The 27,380-nt window shown below is 54.0% G+C and overlaps 2 protein-coding genes across 5 annotated transcripts in view; both read right to left on the reverse strand.

Annotated features, from left to right (window-relative positions):
* Positions 1-27,380, reverse strand: part of ANKRD39 (ankyrin repeat domain 39) — a 745,852-nt gene that overhangs the window by 61,623 nt on the left and 656,849 nt on the right. The gene's annotated exons all lie outside the window — the stretch shown is intronic.
* FAM178B (family with sequence similarity 178 member B) overlaps positions 1-27,380 on the reverse strand; it is a 218,462-nt gene that overhangs the window by 25,584 nt on the left and 165,498 nt on the right. For 2 of the 4 annotated variants that reach the window (XM_050755103.1, XM_050755102.1), the window contains 4 exons: positions 23,798-23,891; positions 21,800-21,976; positions 21,487-21,584; positions 3,032-3,119 (listed from right to left, as the gene is read on the reverse strand). The exons of 1 other annotated variant lie outside the window; for it this stretch is intronic. In XM_050755103.1, coding sequence (XP_050611060.1) covers positions 3,032-3,119; positions 21,487-21,584; positions 21,800-21,976; positions 23,798-23,891 — 457 coding nt within the window. Of the gene's footprint in view, positions 1-3,031; positions 3,120-13,007; positions 13,181-21,486; positions 21,585-21,799; positions 21,977-23,797; positions 23,892-27,380 lie in introns of those variants that run through there. One more of the 4 variants, XM_050755104.1, reaches the window with a different exon arrangement.

Genomic DNA, 27,380 nt, shown 5'->3' on the forward strand with positions numbered 1-27,380 from the left:
TAAAAAACAAAACAAAACAGGGTCTTGCTTTGTCGCCCAGGCTGGAGTGCACTGGAGCCATCATGGCTCACTGCAGCCTTGACCTCCAGAGCTCAAGCCATCTTCCCACCTCAGCATCCCTGCCCCAAGTAGCTGGAACTAGAGGCACGTGCCACCATGTCCAGCTAATTATTTTCCTTTTTGTAAAGAACTCCTGGGCTCAAGTGATCTTCCCACCTCAGCCACTCAAAGTGCTGAGATTACAGGCGTGAGTCACTGCCTCCTGCGCCCCCATTCCCCACTTTTTTTTTTTTTTTTTTAAGCAAAGGTGTCTGGCTCTGTTGCCCAGGCTGCAGTGCAGTGGTGTGATTATAGCTCACTGTAGCCTCCAACTCCTGGGCCCAAGGACCGTCAGCCCTTCCTCCATGACACTTCCCCGCTGCCACTCTGCCCTCCACCAGGAAGGCAGCCCCACCAAGCTGTCCTCACTCTGTGCACAGCTGCTGGCCAACAAAAAACAAAACGAAGCAAAATGCCAAGCCTTGAACTGGCTCTCATTGTCTCTCTCCGGCCACCTGTGGTGCGCCCCCTCTGGCCTCCACTCTGCGCTGGGCCTGTCCCTCAGTCTGCGTCCCAAAGTCCTCCCAAGCACCCCATCTTGGGCTCCCCCTGCCTCTAACTGCTGGTCGTTCCCAGCCACACCGCTGCGTCCCTCTGTTCTTCCTTCCTCACAGAGACCATCTGTGAAGTGACCTCAGTGCTGGTCACCTCCTCACTGCCCCTCCCAAGGTCTCAGTCTGGGGCACATTCTCCCCATGCACCCCGACAACCCACCTGGGTGCCTGTCCCTTCCACAAGCGTGCACTGCCTTCCCGGGGTGTGCCAGGCACTGCCAGGTGCCGAGGGGCAGCAGGGGGCAGAAACTACGTGTTCCCTGTTCTTCAGGGGCTTACGTTCTGCTTGGGGGTAGGGGGTGGAAAACACAGATGCTGAGCAAACAGGAAAAACCAGGGGGTGGCCCCCAGGAGTGACTTAGGACAAGATGAAAGCCAGTGCTGGGGCACTCTGGATCGGGTGGCCAGCAAGGCCCCTTGTGGAGACGACATTTCAGCTGGAGTGGGAACGACAAGCAGCTCCAGCCCGACTAAGGCCTGGGGGAAGCACTCAAGGCAAAGGGGGCATCTGAGGCAAAAGTTGGGGCAAAAGCCAGGCCGAAGCCGCTCAGACAACCCAACCCCACCGGTCACTTCTCTGAACTCCCTCCTTGCAGTCACAGCACCTGGGACGTGCCGGAACATTGTCTCAGCCCTCTGGGCAAGGCGTTATGCTGCCTAAGTGGCTAGAGATGCACACACTCTAGCCAGAGTACCCCTAGCGTGGCTGAGCTGGAAGGTTCAGCTGTACCTAGCAGGTGTTCTTCCAGGATTCCAGGAAGATTACTGGGGAGGTGCGGGCACGCTCAACCTCCCTTCCATCCATGCTTGGCCTGCCAGTGACCCTTTCATCACCTCGTGATGTCCTCTGAGCTGTCAGGAGGCTGCAGCCAGAGCTTTTTGGAGAGAAGAGGAACAGGACAGGAAGGCCAAACTCTTTTTTTTTTTTTTTTGAGACAGAGTCTCGCCCTGTTGCCCAGGCTGGACTGCAGTGGTGTGATCTTGGCTCACCGCAACCTCCGCCTCCCGGGTTCAAGCAGTTCTCCTGCCTCAGCCTCCCGAGTAGCTGGGATTACAGGTGCCCACCACCATGCCCGGCTAAGTTTTTGTATTTTTAGTAGAGACAGGGTTTCACCATGTTGGCCAGGCTGGTCTTGAACTCCTGACCTCAAGTGATCCACCGGCCTTGGCCTCCCAAAACGCTGGGATTATAGGCGTGAGCCACCGCGCCCGGCTCAGAAGGCCGAACTCAATGCCCTTGCTGCCCTAACAATGCCTAACACTGGGGACTAGGAGGGGACATCAGAGGGAGTAGTTTTAATTTAATAGTATTTGTTTTCATCTTTACAAATAATATTTGTTTTTATACTTTACTATAAAACATAACAACAAAAAACCGGGCTGGGGACATTGTTGGGGGGTTGTGTTTAACAAGTGTAGGGTTTCAGTTTGGGAAGATGAAAGAGTTCTGGAGATGGATGGTGGTGACGGCTGCACAACCGTGTGAATGCACTTAAGGCCCCTGAATTGTACACTTAGAAATGGCTGAAATACTACGCTTAAGAATGGTTAAGATGGCCGGGCGCGGTGGCTCAAGCCTGTAATCCCAGCACTTTGGGAGGCCGAGACGGGCGGATCACGAGGTCAGGAGATCGAGACCATCCTGGCGAACACCGTGAAACCCCGTCTCTACTAAAAAATACAAAAAACTAGCCGGGCGAGGTGGCGGGCGCCTGTAGTCCCAGCTACTCGGGAGGCTGAGGCAGGAGAATGGCGTAAACCTGGGAGGCGGAGCTTGCAGTGAGCTGAGATCCGGCCACTGCACTCCAGCCCGGGCTACAGAGCGAGACTCCGTCTCAAAAAAAAAAAAAAAAAAAAAAAAAAAAATGGTTAAGATGATTACAAAAAAATTAAATAAATGAATTTAATTCATTTATTTGAATTAAATGCTCACTGCAACCTCCGCCTCCCAGGTTCAAGGAATTCGCTGCCTCAGCCTCCCGAGTAGCTGAGATTACAGGTACCCGCCACCACGCCCAGCTAGTTTTTGTATTCTTAGTAGAGACAAGGGTTTCACCATATTGGCCAGGCTGGTCTCGAACTCCTGATCTCAGGCGATCCTGCCCGCCTTAGCCCCCCAAAGTGCTGGGATTATAGGCGTGAGCCACCGCACCCAGCCTTCACTACCATTTTAAGAAAAGACAGGCTCTCAGCTCACTGCTCTGTCCTCACCGCCTAGCACATGGCTGGCACGCAAGTGGTAATTCTTGATGAAAGAACATGAGTAGAGAGTTCAGATCCAGCTTAGGTCTTGGCCCTGATGTTCCCCGGCCTTTGGGGAAAGGCTCCAGAGCCCGCAGGCCGTGGCCTTCCTGCCCAGGCCTGAAGCAAACACTCACCTGGGTCTTCTCTTGCCAGAGAGGGAGTGTCTCCTGCTGGCCCAGCATTCGAGCAATGACCACAAGGCTGAGTTGGCTTCGAAGCCGCCTGGGGGAGAAGAAGCAACAGCTTGAGAGGGGGTGTGCTGGAAATCGGGGAGCCCGAGCAGGCGGCAGGACACCCATGGACAGGGGAATTTGTGGGAGCCACCCTCCATCTGGGGTCCCCACCGTCCATCTAGGGTACCCTAAAGGGCTTTCTCCATTGGCTGATAGCATTATGATGTACTCTAGGAGGAATGAAACTCTCGGAATCAGAAAATTAAATAGTAAGTCCACACAAAAACTCCAGTTCCTGGTCATTTAAGAGGCCCACAGAGCAGGCAGGGCTTTTCTTAGTTTACCATCCCCTCTGCCGATACATATCCATGGATCCATAGAGGCAGGGGCGCTGAACTGCTTTTCAATACACCTCTGCCTCTTCTTTCCTTTGTGGCATCAACCCTGCAGGGTGGGGGAGGCTGGGTGACTGACCTGGCCTGCGGAGGCCAAACTTCCCGGTTTTCTTTTCACCCAGTATCCACTGGGCTTTCCTTGGGGAAATCCATCTCCTGCCAGGCTCCCAGGACAGGCACCTGACCCAGTCACTGAGAGGTGGCCTTGGGCTGTGACTGAACTATCAGCAAAGTGCAGGCGTGTGGGCCTTTCCAGCAGGGTGGCCACGACAGCCGCTGGTGGCCATCCTGCCTCCTGGAGGGAGAACCAGTAAGAGGAAGCCACAGGGAGGCAAAGAGGCTGAGACAGAGCCCTGAGAACGCCCAGAGCCGTGCCTGGAACCCCTGGCCCCTGGACCTCTCAACCCAGCCGTGCATGCAGAGAGGCTCCCTGGGTGAAGGGGAACTGAGGCAGGAATGGTTTCCTCAAAGCTCCGGTGTGGCTGGGATCACAGAGGCACTAATCTAGGGTCTAAAACCCCGGGGCGCTTTTAAACTTTCTTAGGAAAGAGTCAAGAAAGCCAGAGGACTCAGCAAAGCAGCAGACTCTTGGATTTTTCTTTTTTTTTTTTTTTTTTTTTGAGACGGAGTCTGGCTCCGTCGCCCAGGCTGGAGTGCAGTGGCCGGATCTCAGCTCACTGCAAGCTCCGCCTCCCGGGTTTGCGCCATTCTCCTGCCTCAGCCTCCCGAGTAGCTGGGACTACAGGCGTCCGCCACCTCGCCCGGCTAGTTTTTTGTATTTTTTTTTTAGTAGAAACGGGGTTTCACCGTGTTAGCCAGGATGGTCTCGATCTCCTGACCTCGTGATCCGCCCGTCTCGGCCTCCCAAAGTGCTGGGATTACAGGCTTGAGCCACCGCGCCCGGCCGACTCTTGGATTTTTCAAAACGTAGAAGCAGCAGCAGCAGCAGCAGCACCGCACCCCGGAAGAGCCGACACGAACTGGGGCCACGCCAGGGGCTGGTGGGGGCGCAGCGTTATGGGCGCTCACACAGCTGGCAGGATACTGATGGGTGCGCCACTGCCGAAAACTGGCAAGATGTACTGAAGACGTGATGCCCACCCCATGCCCAGCAATCCTACTCCTAGGTGCAAAGGTGCAAAAAAGGAGAGGCACTAGAAGGCTTGAGCAGCAGCAGCAGCACAGTGGACAGACAGATCAGACTGCATCCATACGGCTCAGTCCTATGGCGGGGTTGTGATTATGAATGAACCACAACCACCTCCAACAACATGAATGACCTCCAGTGTGGGAGGAAAGCAGCCAGACACAGAATGTGTATCTGCATGGTCTCATTTTGTTGTTGTTGTTTTTTGAGACAGAGTCTCGCTCTGTTGCCAGGCTGGAGTGCAATGGCATGATCTTGGCTCACTGCAACCTCTGCCTCCCAGGTTCAAGCGATTCTCCTGCCTCAGTCTCCCAAGTAGCTGGGACTACAGTCACGCACGTGCCACCATGCCTGGCTAACTTTTTTTTTTTTTTTTTGTATTTTTAGTAGAGACAGGGTTTTGCCATGTCAGCCAGGCTGGTCTCGAACTCCTGACCTCAGGTGATCCAGTCGCCCTGGCCTCCCAAAGTGCTGGAATTACAGGCATGAGCCACAGTGCCCCACCAACATGGTCTCATCTATATAAGGTACAAACATGGGCACGCCAGTTATCGTACTCCACACCTGCAGTCCCTGCTACTCAGGATGCTGAGGTGGGAGGATTGCTTGAGCCTTGGAGTTCGTGGCTACCCTGGGCAACATAGCAAGACCCCAACTCTTTTATGCCTGGGTTTAAATGATTCTCCTGCCTCAGCCTCCCAAGTAGCTGGGATGACAGGCACCTGCCATCACGCCCGGCTAATTTTTGTATTTTCAGTAGAGACAGGTTTCACCATCTTGGCCAGGCTGGTCTTGAACTCCTGACCTCGTGATCCGCCCGTCTCGGCCTCCCAAAGTGCTGGGATTACAGGCTTGAGCCACCGCGCCCGGCCTCATGTTTCATTTCTTGACCTGGGTGCTGGTTTCATGTACATCGGACTTGTGAAAATGCACTGAGCCATACACTTAACTGTCTTTGCTCTATTCTGATTGTATATTGTAGTTCAATAAAACAATTAAGAAAAAAATTCAGGCCAGGCACAGTGGCTCATGCCTGTTATCCCAACACTTTGGGAGGCCAAAGCGGGTGGATCATTTGAGGTCAGGAGTTCAAGACCAGCTTGGCCAACATGGTGAAACCCCATCTCTACTAAAAATACAAAAATTAGCTGGGCATGGTGGCGGGCGCCTGTAATCCCAGCTACTCGGGAGGCTGAGGCAGGAGAACTGCTTGAACCTGGGAGGCGGAGGTTGCAGTGAGCCGAGATCACATCGCTGCACTCCAGCCTGGGCGGCAGAGTGCGACTCTGTCTCAAAAAAAAAAGAAAAAGAAAAAAAAAGATTCAGCTGGAAGGGAGATAGGATTGCTAGATTTAGCAAATTAAAATATAAAATGCCCGGTTAAGCCGGGTGCGGTGGCTCACGTCTGTAATCCCAGCACTCTGGGAGGCCGAGGTGGGTGGATCAGCTGAGGTTGGGAGTTCAAGACCAGCCTGACCAACATGGAGAAACCTCGTCTCTACTAAAAATACAAAATATACATACACTATATATTTTTATATATATATATAATATATATAATATATAATGTAATATATAGTATTATATATGTGCATATATATATATATCTTTTTTTGAGATGGAGTTTCACTCTTGTTGCCCAGGCTGACATGCAATGGTGTGATCTCGGCTCACTGCAACCTCCTCCTCCTAGGTTCAAGTGATTCTCCTGCTACTGTGCACTCGCCTAACCCCGCAGCGCCCCCGTGTACTCGCCCAACCCCGCAGCACCCCTGTGTACTCGCCCAACACCACAGCGCCCCTGTGTACTCACCCAACACTCCCTACTTCCCCCACGCCAGAGCACTGAGGAAAGGCAGCGCCCACCCGGACTGAGCCACAGGATAACGAACACAAGCCCCTCATTCCCGCTCTACGGCCCCTGCAACAGACCCCCGTGGGTGCAGGCCACCCCCTGGCCCCACACCCAGAGCCCCAAGCTTCAGTTTCTCCCCCACCCACAGGCCTTCGCCTCCCTGTCAGACAGGGCCGGCTTTCCAGCTGTTCAGGACCCCGGGCAGCAGCTGGGCTGGGAACACAGTGGGAGGTCAACGGCCCCTCTGAGCTGCTCCACAGCGAACTCAAAGCCAGTCAGAAGTCTGCATCTGGGCTTCATTAATCCAAAACCCAAGGCCTGCGCGGGAGCTCGTTTACTCGTTTACTCGCTTACTCGCAGCAGGCAAGGAGGGCTGGCCCGGTCTGGGGGTGAGGGGAGCAGGCGGGCCGGCAAAGCAGTGCTAGGGGTGGTTCCAGAAGGGAAGAGGCGGGCAGGGCGGGTCAGGATGGGGCTGTTATCCAGAAATGAAGAAAAAGCACCAGAAGGGTAAATGGATGAAAATAAAGCCATATCTGAGTGGCAAGTCCCCTCGCTGTCCCTGCCTGCCCACTGCCTTTCATCCTGATGGCCCTCCCCGCCTTTTAAACCCAGTCCCGCATTCTCAGTTCCCACTGGGACACAGCAGGAGGAGGGGGGCAAGACCACTTTTTTATTTTGCAGACTGAGAACTTATTCCACGGAGGAGAAAAAGAAAAGCCGCACCCCCACACCACCCAAACTGTGCAGGGCGCAAGCAGAGGCGCTGGCTGTGGGCTCTCCCTCCCACAGAAGAGGCCTGACCCCACTTGACAAGGCCTCCCTGGAACTCCAACCAGGTTCAGAGGAGGCAGAAGCCATGGGGCCATCCCAGTCACTGTCATATAAGGCAACAGGCTCCAGCCCTGGCGTGCACCAGCCGGGCCAGGCCAGGCCAGGCCAGCCTCTGCCCCCGCCTTGTCCCCCCCACCCACCACGGGCCTCCACAAGACCAGGACACTGGATTAGCACTCAGAGGAGCCGAAGGCACTGAGACATTCAGAAATGACTTTTCCAAACCCGCAGCGCAGTCAGAAGTGGAATGCCAGCGCTCTGCTTCCCTGCCTCCGCAAGCGGCACCCAGGAAGGCAAAGGCACCAACCACGTGGGCTGCTGGGATGTCGGGTGGTGACATAGGCCAGAACAGCCCCCCTGGAGCCCCTTGTCTTCACTCCCTGGGAGGGGAACTGGGCCCTGCCAACACTGAACTGCCCTAAAAGGCTGTCAGGCACCTGGCCAAAGGCATGAGCTGCCTTTTCCAGTCCCCAGGGCAGCTCAGGAAGCAACAGCAGTGGCCTGTTCCACCATGGCAATGCTGCCTGACGCGCTGCCTCAGGGTGTCCGCCTGGCTCGTGGGCCTCGTCCATCAGGCTGCCTGTCAGCCACCCGCTCGGCACTCCTTCCCTAGACTCTTCTGTTGTGCACATGTCAGGTGGGAAGAACCAGGGGGTGGGCTTAGAAGCTGGCTGTCCCTCCCGGGGGTCTGCGAGCCCACAGCCACCAGACTGCCTGATCATCCACAGACCAGTCTGAGCACGCACTGTGTGGACGCGAGGAGACGGCGGGACACAGTCGGCCACAGACCCAGATGAGTGGACCACCACAGGGCAACATGAGGAACCCATATACAACCAGGCACATCGACATGGAGGGGTCCCACAAACCAGGTGTTGAGCCAAGGAAGCCAGACCCACGGGAGAACACTCTGCATGGTCCCGTTTATATAAATGTTTAAAAACAGGCAAAACTGGGCTAGGCATGGTGGCTCACATCTGTAATCCCAGCACTTTGGGAAACTGAAGCAGGAGACTCATTTGAGGCCAGGACTTCGAGGCCATCCTGGGCAACATAGGGAGAACCCATCTCTCAAAAACCAACCAACCAACAAAACAGATAAAACGGATCTATGTGACGGAAGCCACGGAAGTGATTACCTCTGCAGGAGGGAATGCCTGGCAGGGGCCCGACAGCGCTTCTGGGGAGCCGCAGACGTTCTGTCCCACGGTCAAGTGGTACATGGATGATCTCTTTTGCAAAGGGTACGAAGTGTCCTCCTATATGTCCTTCCATTCATATGTGTTATAAGCAAATTAAAAGGTACACATGGACAATCATACCAACTTCCATTCTCATCTCCCTTTCTTTGTATGATGATAAAAATCACAGAACCTCAAGCTTAGAAAACACCTTGAAGTCGGCCGGGCATGGTGGCTCCTGCCTGTAATCCCAGCACTTTGGGAGGCTGAGGCGGGAGAATCACCTGAGGTCAGTTCGAGAGCAGCCTGGCCAACATGGTGAAACCCCGTCTCTACAAAAAATACAAAAATTAGCCGGCGTGGTGACGGGCACCTGTCATCTCAGCTACTCGGGAGGCTGAGGCAGAAGAATCACTTGAACCTGCGAGGCAGAGGTTGCAATGAGCTGAGATTGCTCCACTGCACTCCAGCCTGGGTGACAGATCAAGACTCTGTCTCAAAAAAAAAAAAAAAAGGCCGGGCGCGGTGGCTCAAGCCTGTAATCCCAGCACTTTGGGAGGCCGAGACGGGCGGATCACGAGGTCAGGAGTTCGAGACCATCCTGGCTAACACGGTGAAACCCCGTCTCTACTAAAAAAAAATACAAAAAACTAGCCGGGCGAGGTGGCGGGTGCCTGTAGTCCCAGCTACTCGGGAGGCTGAGGCAGGAGAATGGCGTAAAAACCCGGGAGACAGAGCTTGCAGTGAGCTGAGATCCGGCCACTGCACTCCAGCCTGGGCGACACAGCGAGACTCCGTCTCAAAAAAAAAAAAAAAAAAAAACACTTTGAAGTTTAATTTTAATTCTCTTTGCCACACCCCCAACCAGTGTTCACTTGAGCAAAGAAAGTGCGGTTATCTGCCAAGACGGCCCAAATTCATTTACTGGACTAACCAAAGGAAATTGTTCCCACATTTCGCCAAAACCTGCCCTTCTGGGACTTCCACTCAAAGCTTCTGGATCCCATCCTCTGGGGCGTCCAGGAGGGAGCTCTCCGCCAACCTAGGTCCTCCACGCTTGGAAGAAGGTGCCACATTCCCGTGGCTGCCGCTTCCTGCAGGCGCCACGGCCCCTCCATTCCCATCTTTCGGCATCTTTTTTTGCCATTTTGGTTCGGGTCCTCTGAGGGCCCTGGGGGTTGTCCATGTTCCCTTTCAAGAGAGACACTCGGAGCTGAGGCTAATGCTCATTTTCTTGGCAGACCTACAACACAACACAGTGAACAGATTGAGCCCAAAGTCTTCTTTTTTCACACGTCTTGCTGTCAAATCCCATTTCCCAGATCCTGTTCTTAATTGTGCAGCTGGGCCTCTCTTTTCAACTCAGTCCATCATTACGGTCGGTTGAGATCTTCTGAGATCTTCAGTCTGCTGTCAGTTGTATTCATGTCATCTGTGAATCCGACCATTGTTCCATTAACAGCCTCATCCAAAACACTGGGCCTGCCCTGGTCAACCTGTGAGTGGAGACCGAACTCGGGGTGGTGACAGGGCCTGCCCTCTGGGCACACTCTGATGGCCAGCAGCACCTTTTGATAATGAGCCCGCTTCATTCTATCATCGTTTGGCCTGCACTCCGTCATGCCGAACCCAGGCTATGACGACAGCCTCTACCAAATGCCCAGGAAACCTACACACAGGCACTGCACAGTCCTCTCTGGAGTATGATTCTGGTTCATCTGTGGAAAAGTGAGGCTTGTCTGGTATGATTTCTTGTTAGGACTCCTAGAAGCCAGTGCATCCTTTCCTATGTATGTGGTCCCAAGCCAGAATCCCCTGGGGAATGACGTGGAGGAGCACATCAAGCACCGTCGCCCCCATCTCCTGGAAGCCCTCTGCCTCCAAAGTCCCCATGCAGCCACGGCCCCATCTGCGTGTCTCCCAGCAGTAGGGAGACGTCATCCCGCCGGGGACACAGCCTCCTCTGCACAGCGAGGTCGGCCATGCAGCCTCCCACTCTCTTAGGCTTTAATCCCTTTCGACGACCAATATTTGATTCCAAATGAAAACCTGTTCTCCTTGACGAAGATGACAGAAGCAAAAGAGGAATCACGTAGTGTTGCTCTCTCTCCATCAGGGCGAACATTTTACTGTCGGCCCCAAACCACGCTCCTTGCTTCAAAAATAACTACACAGAAACTCCTTTTATGGCCTTCGGCATTTCCCAACAATACTCCCACTGGTCCACACCCTGTGTCTGGTTGTCTTACTCTGGTGCCCTTCTCAAACCTGAGACCACGAACAAGCTCTGAGGGGAGCCCCTGCAGCCTTTAATGCTTCCCTCCTTTTCCTCGCTGGGCTCCTTTGTAATCCATATTCAAAGTTTCAGTGCAAGATCTCCCAGCCCACCTGAAACCTCTCTTCTTAGAATCTGATTTTTTTTTTTTTTTTGAGACAGTGTCTTGCTCTGTTGCCCAGATAGAAGTGCAGTGGCGCAATCTCGGCTCACTACCACCTCAGCCTCCGGAGCAGCTGGGACTACAGGTGCATGCCACCACGCCTGGCTAATTTTCGTGTTTTTAGTAGACCTGGGGTTTCACCATGTTGGCCAGGCTGGTCTTGAACTCCTGAACTCAAGTGATCCACCTGCCTTGGCCTCCCAAAGTGCTGGGATTACAGGCATGAGCCACCGCGCCCAGCCCTGTAATCTATTTTTTCTTTTTTAAGTCCTACCTCTTTATGCTTCTTTGAAATCTGCCCTCCAGAAGCAGACACAGCCCGAGGGTGCTGTGTGAGTCCCTCGCCGTGCCAGGCTCTGTGGACTCAGGGAGTACGGTCACAGCACCTGTCCCTCTGATGCCCACGGCCCATGTCAGCAAAGCGACAGCCTGATGGGCCTGCAACACGGGCTGCTCGAAGAGGAGATGCTTTGGCCGAGCCTCGTCTTGAGGCTGAAGAGATGTGAACCAGGCAGAGAAGGAGGATGGGAAGAGGCCCCTCCAGGAGGAGGAGACAGATGCAGAAAAGCTTGGAGGCAAAAGACCATCTTGAGTTGGGGTGGCTACCAAGTTCCAGAATGCGGTAAAAGCGTGGAAGCCTGCAGGGGGCAGGGTGGCATGTGAGCCTGGGAAAGAGGGCACCAAGCCCCTCCAATCCCAGGCTGCGCTGTGGCATATTTCACCCTGAGGGGGAATGTCTGAGGATTTTAAGCACATCAGCGATGTGACCACATGAGCATCTGAAGGAAGGTCACACTCCGGGACAGCACAAGGTGGAGCTGGTGGAGACAGCCTGGAAAGAGATGGTGGGATGCTCTGGCGGAAATCCAAGGGGGTTGCAGGAACAGCTGCACCAAGGCAGCCACAGGGAGGGTGAGGAGGAGACATGAACACTCTGGGAGACTAGAGAGCTCTGGAGCACCAAAACTGTCCATAGGACTCCAGGCCTGGGCAGTGGGCAGGCGCTGGTGCCACTCATGGAGCCATGGAAGACAGGGAAGAGGTCCTCCTGGGAAGGCAATCCTGTTTCCCACCTGCTGAATCCCAGACATTCGCCACACAGATCGGTACTCAGCAGCAAAGTCTGGCCACAGGTATTCGTTTGGGAGCTGCTAGCATGTCCCTGGAGTTGAGGCCTCTGATGCCAACGAGATGGTGTCTCAGGCTGGCTTCCCCAGAAAGTAGGCTCTGAAATGGATATTATCATGCAGGGAATTTACATCAGAAAAGAGGATGCAAGGAATTTATGCAGGGAGAGACAAAGGAGACCCGGCTGCCACGCAGCCACAGTGAAGGCCTCAGCTGACCCCACGCAGCCACAGTGAAGGCCTCAGCTGACCCCACGCAGCCACAGTGAAGGCCTCAGCTGACCCCACGCAGCCACAGTGAAGGCCTCAGCTGACCCCACGCAGCCACAGTGAAGGCCTCAGCTGACCCCACGCAGCCACAGTGAAGGTCTCAGCTGACCCCACGCAGCCACAGTGAAGGTCTCAGCTGACCCCACGAGGACTCCGGAGCTAGCAGGGTCCTTCAGAGACATCCTCAGCTAAGGCAACGCGGGAGACCTTTGTGCCCCTGCACCAGGCTGCTGCCAAGGAAGGGGCCCAGCCCTGGTAAAGGGACCACTTTCGGCAGAGGTGACACCTGATGTGGGCTGGCACTCCCAGCAGTGGAAAGAGTGCCCCAGTCCTGGATTGGGGCAACCAGCACTCCCAACTTCATGGGCCTGTGCCACAAGAGGGGCTGGGGCGGAATCCTGAAGTCTACCAAGACTCAAGGGCTGGTAGGGGAGGGGTGTCCCTGAGGGCAGCTGAGGAAGCCAGGAGGGCGCTGGGAAGCCCAGGGAAGGAAGTGCTGGCTGCTCATCAGGAAGGGCCCGGGGGTCCCTGGTGACGGAGCAGGTTGACTGGAGTGCCTGGTGCCACAGGCGGTATATCTCCTCAGCTCCTGGCCCTTTAGGTCCCTCAGACACCCCACCCCACCCCGAGAGGGAGCCGCATCCTCTCCAGCCATGTCCCCTTCCTGGCAATCATGGCCTGACTGCCGCCCACCTTCCCGCTGCCGTCTGCCTCCAGCTCCAGCCCAGCCGGACGGGACCTTCATCTTGCCTCTTGTTCCTCCAGATTTGGGGCCCTTCTGAAATCTCCAGGTTGACTGGGCCTTGACTGCCTCCCTCCAGACGTTCCGGCCTCACCCGCCCACAGTGAGAGCTCTCTCTGATGCTCTGAAGCACTCAACCTGCCTGAGGGTGGGCAGGACTCAGCCATGAGAGAGAGAACTGGGGGAGGAAGTTTGGAACTGCGGCAGGAGCGAGAGGGAGATGTGGGTGGAGACAGAATGGCTGTTTTAAGGTAGGAGACACAGGAACGCATTTATTTGCTGCAGAGAAACCTAGTGAACAAAGAGCAAATGGTACAAGGATAAGAGGTGACTGCAGAAGGTTCTGGGAGAGGCAGGACTGCCGGGAAAGGGTGCAGTGGGCAGCAGGGGGGTGAGAACTGAGAGCGCACTGCGTTTGTCTAGTGGGGGTGGCTGTTTGCTGGGAGTGCAGAGGCTTCAGCAGCAGGAAGCATGGAGTCTGCTGAGGTCCCCAGGAGGCTGGCCAGGAACTCACAGTGGCTCTGGGCCCCCTGAAGGGGTCACGGGCCAAGGTGGGGACAAGGGACATCCATGTGGCATCACTCCGTTTGGCCGTGCAGTTTCAGGTCTGAGAACAGGCAGGCAGGGAGTCCACAGTGGAGAAGGGGTCCAGGTGCTGACCCAGGGCCCGGCAGTGGTGAGGGGAGAAGATGGGGCCCTCTGGCCCCGCAGTGAGGAAGTGAATGCGAACGGCAGGGAAATGAGGAGGGCTTCGAGGGAGGCCACGGTGCATCTGTGCCTGTCCCTGCTCTTATCCCTGGAATGCAAGGACCTGACGGGCGTGAGGCTGCTCTCCCCCTAGGCTGCTGCACTTCCGCTCCATCAGTCAGTTCCTCCTTGGCTGGCTGCTCCAGACAGAACACTAAGAGGATCCTGGGGTGCTGCAGAATTCACAAGAAGATAGAGAACCTGGCCAAGGGACATGGAGCAGCAGGGTCCCTGCCCAGAAGAGCCTGAGAGGACTGCCGTCCCTGGGTCCTGTCCTCAGGAGCGTCCAAGTGGTCAGGCACGGGTCTCGCTCCCAGAGGTGGAACAAAGGAGTGCCTGACTCCTGGCTTCTGGGCAGAAGGGGAGCGAGGAAGATGCCTCCTCAACACAGGAAGGAAGCCCACACCGCCTGCAAACCTCCGTGTATTTCCGTCACGGGAAGAAATTAGGAGAGAGGCAAACGCTGTTGGCTTTTACTTATTGGCCAAATATTTACTCAGCACCCGTGATATTCCAGTCCCTGCTCTGTTCTGGGTGCTGGGGACGCAGTCATGCGGGAGATGGAGGGAGTCCTCCCGCCCAGGGAGCTCACACGCGTGGGGAGGGCCGGGTCACAGTTCACTTCTGGTCCTGGCAGTCAGTGGGGAAAAATGAGGAAAGCGAGGTTCTGCAGAGCCCTGAGGTGGAAGCTCATTTGGAAAAAAGGATCAGGTGAAGCCTCTCCGAGACAGTGACATGTGGGCAGAGACCACCATGATGAGAAGGTAAGAGTCTCCTACCAACGTGCGGGCATGGGGGAGGGTGGGCACCAAGACACAAGTGCCCAGTGCACCCCGGGGACAGGGAGAAGGGCTGAGAGGGCAGAGCCACACTGCAAAGGGGCCTTAGCGGCCACCTCAAAGACTCCAGGCTTCCTTCCAAGATGATGCAAAGTCTTGGAAGATTCTGGAGCAGGGAAGTGACTCAACTGCTTATGACAGCTCTTTTATGGTTCAGTGTTTTAGGTGTCATCATCATGTTGTAATGATGTTTTAAAATACCCACCGAGGGCTGGGCACTGTGATCTCAGCACTTCAGGAGGCCAAGGTGGGAGGATCACTTGAGCCCAGGGGTCTAAGACCAGGCTGGGGAACACAGAGAGATCCTGTCTCTACAAAAGTTTAAAGAAGTTATCTGGGTGGGATGGTGCACGCCTGTAGTCCCAGCTGCTTGGGAGGCTGAGGCAGGAGGATCACTTAAGCTCAGGAAGTTGAAGCTGCAGTGAGCCTCGATGGTACCACTGCACTCCTGCCCGGGCGACAGAGATTCCGTCAACAACAACAACAAACGAACCACCAAGACCTTATCTTTTTAGAGACACCTACTGAACAAAATGTCTTACTATTTGTTTTGCTTCACAATGATCTGGGGCAGGGGTGGGGGGCACTGGGTGAGGGAAGGAGTCCTCTCCATGGTTGCGTCTGCTGAGATGGAAAATGGGGGCATGGAGTCCATTTTACTAGCCTCTCAACGTTTGTCATATGTCTTGAAATTATCTATAACCAAATTTTTCTTTTTTCTTTTTTGAGACAAAGTCCTGTTCTGCCTCTCAGGCTGGAGTGCAATGGCACAATCTCAGTTAACTGCAACCTCTGCCTCCCGGGTTCAAACGGTTCTCCTGTCTCAGCCTCCTGAGTAGATGGGATTACAGGTGCACGCCACCATGTCCAGCTAATTTTTTTTTTTTTTTTTGTATTTTTAGTAGAGATGGGGTTTCACCATGTTGGCCAGGCTAGTCTCAAACTCCTGACCTCAAGTGATCCACCCACCTCGGCCTCCCAAAGTGCTGGGATTACAGGTGTGAGCCACCACACCCAGCCGATAAAACTTTAAGAAATTATTAAATAGAAGTGATTCTGGCTAATTGGTGAGAACTGGCTGTGGGGTAAGAGCAGGAGCTCAGAGGCCAACAGGGTCTTTAGAAAGGGGAAGTAAGAGGACAGGCACGGTGGCTCACGCCTGTAATCCCAGCACTTTGGGAGGCCAAGGCAGGCGGATCACGAGGTTAGGAGTTCAAGACCAGCCTGCCCAACAAGGTGAAACCCCGTCTCTACTAAAAATACAAACATTAGCTGGGTGTGGTGGCATAGCGCCTGTAGTCCCAGCTACTCGGGAGGCTGAGGCAGAAGAATCACTTAAACCCAGGAGGCGGAGGTTGCAGTGAGCCAAGACTGTGCCATTGCACTCCAGCCTGGGCGACAGAGTGGGGGGAAAAAAAAAAAGAAAGAAAAGAAAAAAAGAAAGGGGAAATAAGCCCAAGGCGACGAAAGCCACTCCTATTAACCTCACACCCAAAGATGACCTTTCTTTTCCCCAAAACAGAACTGGCATCGTGCTTTACATATGGCTTCCAAGTCTTTTTTCCATTCAGCCTTATTTCATTAACTTTCCCATTTTCCTGTGACATCATTTTTAGGTACTGTATAATACACCGTAGCATGGGCAGAACTGAGTTGGTGGTGGGGCGCTGAGGCAGTTTCCAGTTCTTCACTATCACGACATTACTATGCCAAACATCCTCGTCGATCAATCTTCGCTATCTAGTTTCCCAGAAAACGATCTAGTTTTTTGAAGGGTGTGCACATTTTAAAGTCATCTGCTTGATTTTGCCAAATTGGCCTCCAGAGGGACTACTGACCGCACCTCACGAGCAGGGAAGCATATGCCCATTTCCTCACATCCTGCCAACGCTGGGCAGCACTGTCCTTTCGGATTGATTCTGGTCTGACGGGCAAGGAACTCTACGTCATTGTCAGGGCTGGTTTTGTGAGCCATTTTAGGCAGCCTTCGTCCATTCCTCCATCTGACCAGGCAGCCTGCGTGAGCGGGCTTCATCTGACCTGCTTTGAAGCGGCGCACACGGGATGTTTAATGAACAGCCGCAGGCAGTGGAGGAGGAGGGTCCCCGGAGCCTGGGACATCAGCTTTCAGTAGCATGCGAGCAGCTGCAGGAGCCCTGAACAGAAGCGGGGATGGCAGGCTGCTCTTCCCAACGCTGCCTGAACTGCCCCAGTGGGGCCACCTCCCAAGGTGGACCTCCCTCCGAGAACCTCCTCTTCCCCTTGGCTGTGTTTCAGGTGGTCTGCCTTCGTCTTCACTTTCATTTTTCATGGTTAGGCCCAGCTCTTCCTCACATTTGTAGTGCATCCCGTGAAGTCTCGAGCGCTGAGGCAGGGGCTGCGGGTGTACTACGAGCGCATCAGCGGGAGTTCTCGCTTTGTGCTTAACCAGTCAGTCGAGTAGACAAAGAGTGTGACAGCCCCTCGTACAACAATCTGCCCTTCTTCCTGGGGTCAGTCTGGGCACAGAGCCCAGTAGGGCAGCCACCAGTGAAGGCAGCCAGTAAGCTCCTCGGCCGCCGCAGGCAGCACAGTGGAGCAGCAGCTCACTGAAGACCCGGTGAGTACAACGCGGCAGGAAAGAAGAATTAGGAGCCCTTTACAACCCAGTCAGGGACGACGGCCAGAGCACACCCTGAACAGCAAGGAAGGTGCAGGAATGGCAGATCGTGCCCACGCAGAGGCTGGCGGCCAGCCGGGGGCTCTGGCTCAGGAGAAGAGGCGCATTTTCAACATCAAATTTGAAAGGGGTACTTTCAAAAAGGTACTCCGTGGTACCTTATGAATTTTATTTGAATGCTTTTATCTACTTAGAAAAATAAAAATAAAATCAATCAACACTGATCCCGATAAGGCACCCTCCCTCCTAGGAAAGCTCTTGGCACGAAGCATCGCCCTGCTTACGTGGCTGCCTGAAAGGCAGGCGCAAGATGCTCTGTCTCATTCATTTCCCCGCACTTAAAGGGCACTTGCCACGGGCCCTGGAGCTACCCACAGATTCCACAAAAGACACTGATCCATGAAATCACGGTTTAACAGGGCTAGCAGACGAAGGAGCAAAGTCATAAACTTAGGATATGGAGAAGGTAGCTTCAAATCTGTCTTGAAAGGATTAATTGTTAAGACCAAAAAGGTCAGGCATGGTGGCTCATACCTGTGATCCCAGCAGTTTGGGAGGCTGAGTGGGAAGATCATCACTTCAGCCCAGGGGTTTGAGACCAGCCTGGACAACATAGGGAGACCCTGTCTCTACAAAAAATTTAAAAATTAGATAGGTGTGTTGGCATGTGTCTGTAGTCCTAGCTACTAAGGAGGCTGAGGCAGGAGGATCGCTTGATCCCAAGAGGTGGAGGCTGCAGTGAGCCATGATGGCACCACTGCACTCCAGCCTGGGTGACAGAGTGAGACCCTATCTAAAAAAATAAAACAGAAGGCAAAAAAATTGACGCTGGGTCCCCACTGGCTGTTTGGGGATGGAAAAAATCAAGTTAGATCCTTATCTCATACAAAGGACAAACCAATTCCAGTTGGGATTAAGAGCTGAAGGAAACAAAGTGAAGCCAGTCCTGAAAGAGAAGCAAGCACACGCTCTTTACGGTCTTGGTGGGGAAACCCTTCCTCTTCCATACAGAAAGATTCAATTACACATAAACCCCAATCAATTCTCTGTATTATCCATACAACTGTCCTGTAAATCTAAATCTATTCTAAGATTTAAGAAAGAACCGAAAAAGTTAAAAAAGAAAAAAAAATCCAGTTCACTGAAAGGGACCGTACATTAAGATTTACAAAGGACAATCTAGATAACCTTTGGAGAAAACGCATTTTAACATAATAAGCAACATGAAGATCCACAGAGTTGATACGAAGATAAATTAACCGATAGGCAAGTGGGTAAGAAATACCAAAAGGTAATTTACAGTAAGAGAAACACAAAAGGCCAATAAATACATGAAAAGATACTCGATTTCACTGCTGGCAATCGGGGAAATGAAAATTAGAACCACAGGATGACATTTTCCACTCACCAGATTGACTAAAACTCAAAAACAAAACTGAGAATATGCAGCATTAATGAGAATGCAGAAAAACACGCATTTTCATACCCATTTGGTGGTGTTACTAATAGGTCCAGCTTTACATACTTCAGGGTTGCAATTTCACTTCAAGGAATTTATCCCATAGAAACATGTGCACAGATGCCCAAAGCTCACAGAAACAGTCACTGGAAGAATGTCCAGTATTAGTAAGTGAGGACACCACCCCTCATCCTATCTTACGCCCGTTTTCTGCCTCAAAGGAAAAGTAGGAGTTTAAAGAGAAGACAGAAATGAAATCAGTAGTCAGACAGCCCAATGCTGCATTCCAGGCCTGGTAGTTAAAAGACTGACCCCGACTTAACCGGTTTATGTTATCTATAGATTCCAGACATTGTATGGAAAAGCACCATGGAAATCCCTGTCCTGTTCTGTTCCATTCTGATTACCAGTGCATGCGGCCCCTGGTCACGTACCCACGGCTTGCTCAATCGATCATGACCTTCTCATGTGGGCCTTGCAGTGAGCCCAGACTGCACCACTGCACTCCAGCCTGGGCGACAGAGCGAGACTCCGTCTCAAAAAATATAAATAAATAAAGAGTTGTAAGCCCTTAAAAGGCACAGGAATTACTCACTCAGGGAGCTCGGTTTTTGGAGACGTGAGTTCACCAATGCTCCCAGCTAAATAAAGCCCTTTCCTTCCACAACTTGGTATCTGAGGGGTTCTTGCCTGTGACTCGTCCTGCTACGTTACGAGACTATTATGGCACACACACTAGGGGAATACTATGCAGCCATGAAAAGAGTGAGGTTTACTGTGTGTATGTGTGAGAAAAACAACCACGAACACCATGCCCTGGATGGAGCAAACGAGAAACTGGCTGGATGAGGTGGACGAGGAGGCCTGGGGGCCAGCCTAAGAATTGGCGCCTGGCCCTGCAGGCAATGGGGAGCCTGGCAAGGCAGAGACACGATCATCACAGGAACCCACAGGTATCTACAGAGCAGACAGACTTTGGGGAAGGGGAAGAAAGGCCGCTGCCACCCTCCAGGTGAGCCGGTGAGATGAAAGCAGGAAAGGAGGTGACTGATTTGTGTGAGGCAGACACGGTCCTGGCTGCCACAGAGTTGGACTGAGGGTTTAGGACACAGAAGGCAGAAAGGACAGGATTTAGGGATGAAACGGGTAGCAGCTGGGGATGGCAGAAACCTCTAGGACTGTCATTTCCAGCCGGCACAGCAGAGTGGATGGGCAGTCTGGGGAGAACAGGGAATCAGGAGGCAGGTCGGCCTCTCCATCCCAAGAAGCCCCAGGCTGCCGGGCTGCAGGCAGCCTCCCCGACGGAAGTCCCGGAAACCTCTGACAGAGCTTCCAGAAGTCCCAAAACCTGCCCTCTCCCAACTGCGCACAGCCTGCCTCTCTGCCAGTCAGATTCCCAGGAAAGAGGGAAAGAGATGGGACTCCCTGCCCAGCACTGAAGCGGAGCCCAAGACACGAACGTAACTCAGTCAACAAGCAGAGCCTCTGCGAGGCTGGGCCCTGGGGTGGGAGGCGATTCAAACTCCAAGCCGGCTCCCAGAGACCACCCTCGGAACATTGCAGGGGAAGGGAAGGGGTCCCAGTGGAGGGTAACACAGAGGTGTCTGCCAAAGGTGAGGGATGGGAAGGGAGTCATTCTAGGCAGGGGGAGTTGCAAAGGGACAGGCCCAGAAAGAGAAGGGAAGATGGAGAGAGAAGAGGGAGGCGAGTGGATGGGAGTGGTCTGCTCCGGGAAGGGCAGGCAGTTCCGTAAGACTGTGGCCAGAAGTGGGAGAAGGAAGGTGGAGAGAAAAGCAGGGCCAGATCCAGCCAGTGGGCCTCATCTCCTCCTTGGCTGAGTTTGTTTACCCACTTCATTCATTCAAAAAGAATTTACAGTCCGGCGCGGTGGCTCATGCCTGTAATCCCAGCACTTTGGGAGGCCGAGGTGGGCAGATCACGAGGTCAGGAGATCGAGACCATCCTGGCTAACATGATGAAACCCCATCTCTACTAAAATACAAAAAATTAGCCGGGCGTGGTGGCGGGCGCCTGTAGTCCCAGCTACTCGGGAGGCTGAGGCAGGAGAATGGCGTGAACCCAGAAGGTGGAGCTTGCAGTGAGCCGAGATCGCGCCACCGTACTCCAGGCTGGGTGACAGAGCGAGACTCTGTCTCAAGAAAAAAAAAAAAAAAAAGAATTTACAGAGCGCTAAACAGCACGCTAGGCACTGTTCTAGATCCGGGACAATATGGCAGTGGCCCTGACAAAGGAGGTGTTCTGGTAGAGGTGACTTCGAGGAAAGCCACAGCCATAAACAAGGAAACAGAGAGTAACATCATTTCTGGCAGGGTAAATGCTAGGCAGAAAACAAAACAGAAGGATGAATCGAGAGTGTGCAAGTGGGAATGGGGTGACCAGGGGACACAATTCAGCTGAGGTCTGAATGACAAGGAGGAGCTGAAGACTGGGGAGGGAGCCCCAAAGAAAGGAGAGTGGGGGCCCTGCAGGCAGGAGCTAACTGCACAAGGCAATTGTTTTGCTAATAAGACCACGTTAAGAAAATTAGGCTTTTTTTTTCATTTGTAAAGAACTCATTAGTGAGTTATATTTTTAGTTCTCCCTCCTGGGGATTAGCAATTGGGCGGGGGAGGTTTGTTGGGGCTGATGGGGAGGACTCTGGATTCCTGCAAGAACCTGAAAAGATGCATGTGAGAGGGAGGTGGCAGCAGGGGAGCGGCACCCACCTGCTCCGGGAGGTCATGTCCGGGAAGAACTGCACGAGGGCCAGCAGGTTGTGGTGGTGGTCAGACACCCAGCTCAGGGTGCAGCACAGTTCCTGGAGCTGCAGGAGAGGGGCACCCCATGGGCTGCAGGGGGACGCTGCCTTCCCACTGCTCTCGCCTCCCAGCCCGCACAGGGGAGTAAGTGGGCAGTCACAGAGACCAGGGGCATTCCGATGACCTCCAGGCAATGCCATCCCCACCCAGGGCACTCTAGGGGCCACCCTGGTCCCTCGTGATGAAGCTGTGTGAGGACCAGGCTCTGGGCGTGTGGTACCTTCCCCGGCCACTCCCGGATGTTCTCCAGGAGCAAGAGCAGAAGCTGCTGGAGGTCAACCTTGGGCAGCAGGCGGAGCCCCATGTCCAGGCCGGCGCGGCACAGCAGCTCAATCAGTCCCACGAGGTTGTCATCAGTGTAGGCCCCCGGCTGGGCCTGGGCACACAGTGCCAGAAACTAGAGAGAAAGAAGAGAGCAAGGGTGGCCAGGCTGTGGGGGAACGGGAGAGGACTTTGAGGACCAGTTCCCTGGGAGACACGTAGGGAGGAGGGATGGTACTGTGAGCCCCGCGGTCATGCCGGGTAGGAGCTCAGGAAACAGTGAGGCCAGGACTCGAGGCCCCTGCAGGGTCTTGGGTGGCAGGCACAAGTGTGGAGAGTGTGTTTGTCAGAGGTGTTTGAACCAGAGCGACTCCATCTTGAATAGGGGCTGAGTAAAATAAGGCTAAGACCTACTGGGCTGCACTCCCAGGAGATTAGATATTCTTACAGGATGAGAGAGGAGGTTGGTGGAAAGAGGCTGGCCAGATACCACCAAAACCAAGATGATGACTAGAGTGACCTCTGGTCGGCCTCACTGCTCATTATATGCTAACAACGCATTAGCATGCTCAAAGATACTCCCACCCGCACCATGACAGTTGACACATGCCATGGCAACGTCAGGAAGTCACCCTATGCGGTCTAAAAAGGGGAGGAACCCTCGGTTCTGGGAATTGCCCATCCCTTTCCTGGAAAACTCATAATCCACCCCTTAGTTAGCATATAATCAAGAAATAGCCATAAAAATACTATACCAGCAGCCCTTGGTATAGTAGCTGCTCTGCCTATGAAGTAGCCATTCTTCATTCTTTTGCTTTTTTTTGAGACAGAGTCTTGCTCTGTCACCCCGGGTGGGGTGCAGTGGCTCGATCTTGGCTCACTACAACCTCTGCTTCCTGGGTTCCAGCAATTCTCCTGCCTCAGCTTCCCAAGTAGCTGGGATTACAGGCACACGCCACCACGCCCGACTAATTTTGGTATTTTTAGTAGAGATAGAGTTTTGCCATGTTGGCCAGGCTGATCTTGAACTCTGAACCGCACGCGATCCACCCGCGTTGGCTCCCAAAGCGCTAAGATTACAGGCATGAGCCACCGTACCCAGCCTATTCGCTTACTTTTTAAATAAACTTGCTTTCATTTTACTCTATGGATTTGCTTCCAATCCTTTTTATTTTTGAGATGGAGTTTCTCTCTTGTTGCCCAGGCTAGAGTGCAGTGGTGCAATCTCAGCTCACTGCAACCTCCACCTCCCGGTTTCAAGCAATTCTCCTGCCTCAGCCTCCATACCTGGCTGATTTTTGTATTTTTTGTAGAGACGGGGTTTTGCCATGTTAGCCAGGCTGGTCTTCAACTCCTGACCTCAGGTGATCCACCCGCCTCAGCCTCCCAAAGTGCTGGCATTACAGGCATGAGCCACTGCGTCCGTTTTTTTTTTTTTTTTTTTTTTTTTTGAGATGGAGTCTCACTGTGTCGCCCAGGCTGGAGTGCAGTGGTGCCATCTCAGCTCACTACAACCTCTGCCTCCCAAGGTCAAGCAATTCTCGTCTCAGCCTCTTGAGCAGACCGGACTACAGGTGTCCACCATCACACTCCGCTAATGTTTTTGTAATTTTAGTAGAGATGGGGTTTCACCATGTTGGTCAGGCTGGTCTGGAACTCCTGACCTCAAATGATCCGCCTGCCTCAGCCTCCCAAAGTGCTGGGATTACAGGCATGAGCCGCCACGTCTGGCCCCAATTCCTTCTTGTGCAAGATCCAAGAACCCTCTCTTGGGGCCTATATCAGGACCCGTTTCCCATAACACGGTTTCTGTAGCATCCGGCCCACAGCCAGCACAGTGCCTGCCGTGGTGCTGAGCTCGCCACAGATTCTCCGTGACGCTCCCCGAATTAAGCTGCTGAATGGGTCTGAACTACGAGCCGACAGTGCCCTGGGTGAGGCAGGCAGCTCGACTCACCTTGTAGATGTGGCCCAGGCTGATGTCCAAGGCCACCTCTTGGGGAGCGTCCTGCTCCTTGTTCTCACTCAGGCCAGCCTCGCCTGGAAGCACCCTGTGGTAAGACAACAACAGTGACGACGGGAAACCCAGGACAGGGCACGGGAGCAGGAGTGAGGCGCAAAGTGGGGCACTGCTGCCCTGAGGCTGCTCATCTGCTGGGCACAGCAAATCCCTCCACACAGATGATCTCACATTGTTTCTGAGGGCCAGGAATCCAGGGGCAGCTCCGTTGGGTGGTCCTGGCTCGGGGGTCTCTCAGATGTTGCCCTCAAGATGTTGGGTGGGGCTGCGGTCACCTGAGCCTGACTGGGCCGGAGGGCCTGCCTCCCGGCTCACTTACCTGGTCACTGATCCGCAGGCCCCAGGGCCTCTCCACAGGGTTTCTCCACGTGGCCACTGGTTCTCCAAGCCAGCGGTGAGAAAGAGAGGGAGCGAGAAGATGCCCAGGACAGAGCCACAGCCCTCCATAACCTAACCTTGAAAGTGACATCCCATCTCTTCTGCTGGTCACACAGGCCGAACCTGACTTGGTGGAAGAGGAGGCTACAGAACCGTGTGAACTCTAGGAGCAGGGGATGCATGTGGGGCGCTCCTTGGGGACTAGTTCCCACATGTTACCACTCAGGTGAGGCCTCCAGCTTTAGTTTTCCAGCACTTGGGAAACCAGAAAATCACACTTCCAATCCCCGCAAAGTCCTCGAGTCCTCCCTGGGTCCGCTCCGCAAGGCTGACCCTGCATACACTGCAAAGTGCTCCACGTGGTAGCTGTCACAGGGGCTGCCTCACAAGACAGCAAGTATGGCGGAAATCAGAATAGAAACAGCCCTGGAAACCTCCTCCAAAGGTGTCACCCTGAGCTGATGTGCTGTCTGCTGACAAGCCCAGCATGGCATTTTCCCGAGTGCTGGACCCGATCTGGCTGAGCACCAGGTGATGTAAGAGGCCGAGGCTGCGAAAAGAAAAATCCCCCTGCTTTAAAGACCAAGTCACACACAGGGTGGTGAGATGCTTACTTAGGGGGGCCTCGGTGGGTCTTACTGGATGGCAGTCTCATCACCCTTCCCACAAGCCTCCCTCCCAGGCACGCGCTCACAGGATGACAGCCTGGGCACGATCACCTTCACCCTTTCTGTCGCCAAATGAATACTGTTGATTTCAAGTATGTTAAATGAGCTTAGGATGAGGGTCCCCTCTGCTGTCTCACCCCCTTCTCCACTCTTAAAAAAATGGCTTAAGGTTCCTGCTAACAGTGGTAAATGAAGATACTGACGACAACCACACTGCCAATGACAGCAGGCTCCAGGCAGGCCCCTGGCACACGGGAGGAAGAGCGCCGTCCTACAGCTCCTGTGAAGCCTCTGCTCTTCTCCACTTGGCGCTGAGCTCAAAGGGGAAGGAGGAGATCTGTCTCTGAGGTACCAGGAAGTTGGTGCCAACAAACCAAACTTGGTGGGGGAGTGGAGACGGGGGCGGGGCTCAGTCCTTCTCCCAGATTTCAGCATTTATTATGGCCACAACTGCATGGGTGAGGCTGGCATTTGCACATCTGGGCACAGGCTGTGCCAGTACGTGAAGGGGAGCTCTGGTTCGTACCAGCCTTGAGCGTGCAACACGTGCACCCATAGGCGGGTGTGTTTTCAGGTTTGTCAGCATAGGCAGGCAGCGTCGACGACAAACATCTGCAGGACAGAGATGCTGCCAAGGGGAGAAGGAACGTTGAAAAGTGTGAGGTGGTGACACGTGTTCTCTGAGCTGGAGAGGGGAGTGTGGCTGTGGGGAGAGCCCTGTCCTCCTTGGAAAGAAATGTCAGCCTTCCCAAGTGAAGGCCTGGCTGGCCAGAGTTCCGGAACTCGGTGGGCCCACAGGCTCATGGGCAATATAATGGGGTCCTCTAATCCGTGCCCTTCGGAGGAATGATCTGACTGAACTGCTGGCATCTGCGGCCGCCGTTCTGAGATGCAGCATCGGACGATCCCCCATCAGCTGCCGGCAAGGGGCTGCCAGCAAGGGGTCACAGCCAGGGAATTCAACGGCGTATCTGTTATCCCTGCTCCCTTCTTGGGCTCAGCAGGTTAGAGTGAGTTGAGGGTCCCACCACTGGACTCTATGAGCAAAGCAGCTTCATCGGTCCCACGCCTGGCTCCAGGGTCTGTGGCCAGCAACCAGGAACTGGGTTTCTGTCTCAGAGACACTGTTCAATACTCATTAACCTTATGAGGGACACGTCATTGACCTCTACCCAGGTCTCCGCATCTTCCCCCAAAAGTTGAAAACATAATGAAGTTACCATCCATATGGCATTCCGACGTCCTCAGAGGGAAGACGGCAGGTAGTGTATGAGAACCACTGCCGCCTTAACCAAGAGCTGCCTCCTCAACCAGTTGCCCCCGCGCTTGATAGGACGTCCGGTCAACGTGTTAACTGTCGTGTATTTCCCTCTTTGGCCTCTGCATCAGGCTGCTCCTTTGAAAACCAAGTGGCTGGCAGGGCGCGGTGGCTCATGCCTGCAATCCCAGCACTCTGGGAGACCGAGGCAGGCAGATCACCTGAGGTCAGGAGTTCGAGACCAGCCTGGCTGACATGGTGAAACCCCATCTCTACTAAAAATAAAAAAAAAAACAAAAATTAGCAGGCATGGTGGCATGTACCTGTAATCCCAGGTACTCAGGAGGCTGAGGCAGGAGAATTGCTTTAACCCAGACGCAGAGGTTGCAATGAGCTGAGATTGTACCACCGCACTCCAGCTTGAGCAACAAGAGTGAAACTCTGTCTCAAAGAAAAAGAAAAAAAGAAAAAGAAAAAGAAAACCAAATGGCCAAGGCTTCTGGCACCAGGAAGCAGCTCCAGGCTTTTGGTCTTCAGCGGCCAGGCCCATGCATCGGAGCAGGCTCTAACTTCAGCTGGGCTCGGCAGCAGGAACAGCCTTGGAGGACCATGCACAGCTACCTAAGGACCTCCCTTGTGCTCCTGGGGGAGATGGGGGCACCTGGCAAGGCCCATTCTGTGTAGCAACGTGGGCACGAGCCCCTCTGAGGATGCTGACGAGCTCCCCCCTCCACCCTCTTCCCATTCATATCCACGCTCCATCCTTTCCCCGAGACGTCCTCCCATTTCCCCTCCCCAGTCTCATGACTGAGCAGAGGGCCACTGTTTCCAACAAGGTGGATGCCAGGGGATCTGCACGGCCTAGCTGTGGAAGGACCACATCTTTCTGAACGGAAATCCAGAAGCACTAGATAGGAGATGGTGATGGCCTTTAAGGAAATCCGAGATCAGGAAGACATGGTGGAAGACTTGTCTCAGAGCAACTACAGACACAGCCCAGTCACGGTGGGGCCACGCACAGATGTCTGAGTCCCTCATTTTGAGCCCTGGCCATTGTGAGGTGCTGTGGGTAGCCCAGGAGAAGCCCCAGAGGCATCTGTTCCCCTGGATGGAGGCATCCCTGGAAGTCAGCAGAAAAGAGGCGCCTGGGCGGAGCCAGCTCGCCCAAGACAGCCTCTGAGTTGGTGAGGAGCCAGGACAAGCAGGACCACAGGGA

Source organism: Macaca thibetana, chromosome 13 (genome assembly GCF_024542745.1).
Source record: "Macaca thibetana thibetana isolate TM-01 chromosome 13, ASM2454274v1, whole genome shotgun sequence".
Taxonomy (NCBI): domain Eukaryota; kingdom Metazoa; phylum Chordata; class Mammalia; order Primates; family Cercopithecidae; genus Macaca; species Macaca thibetana.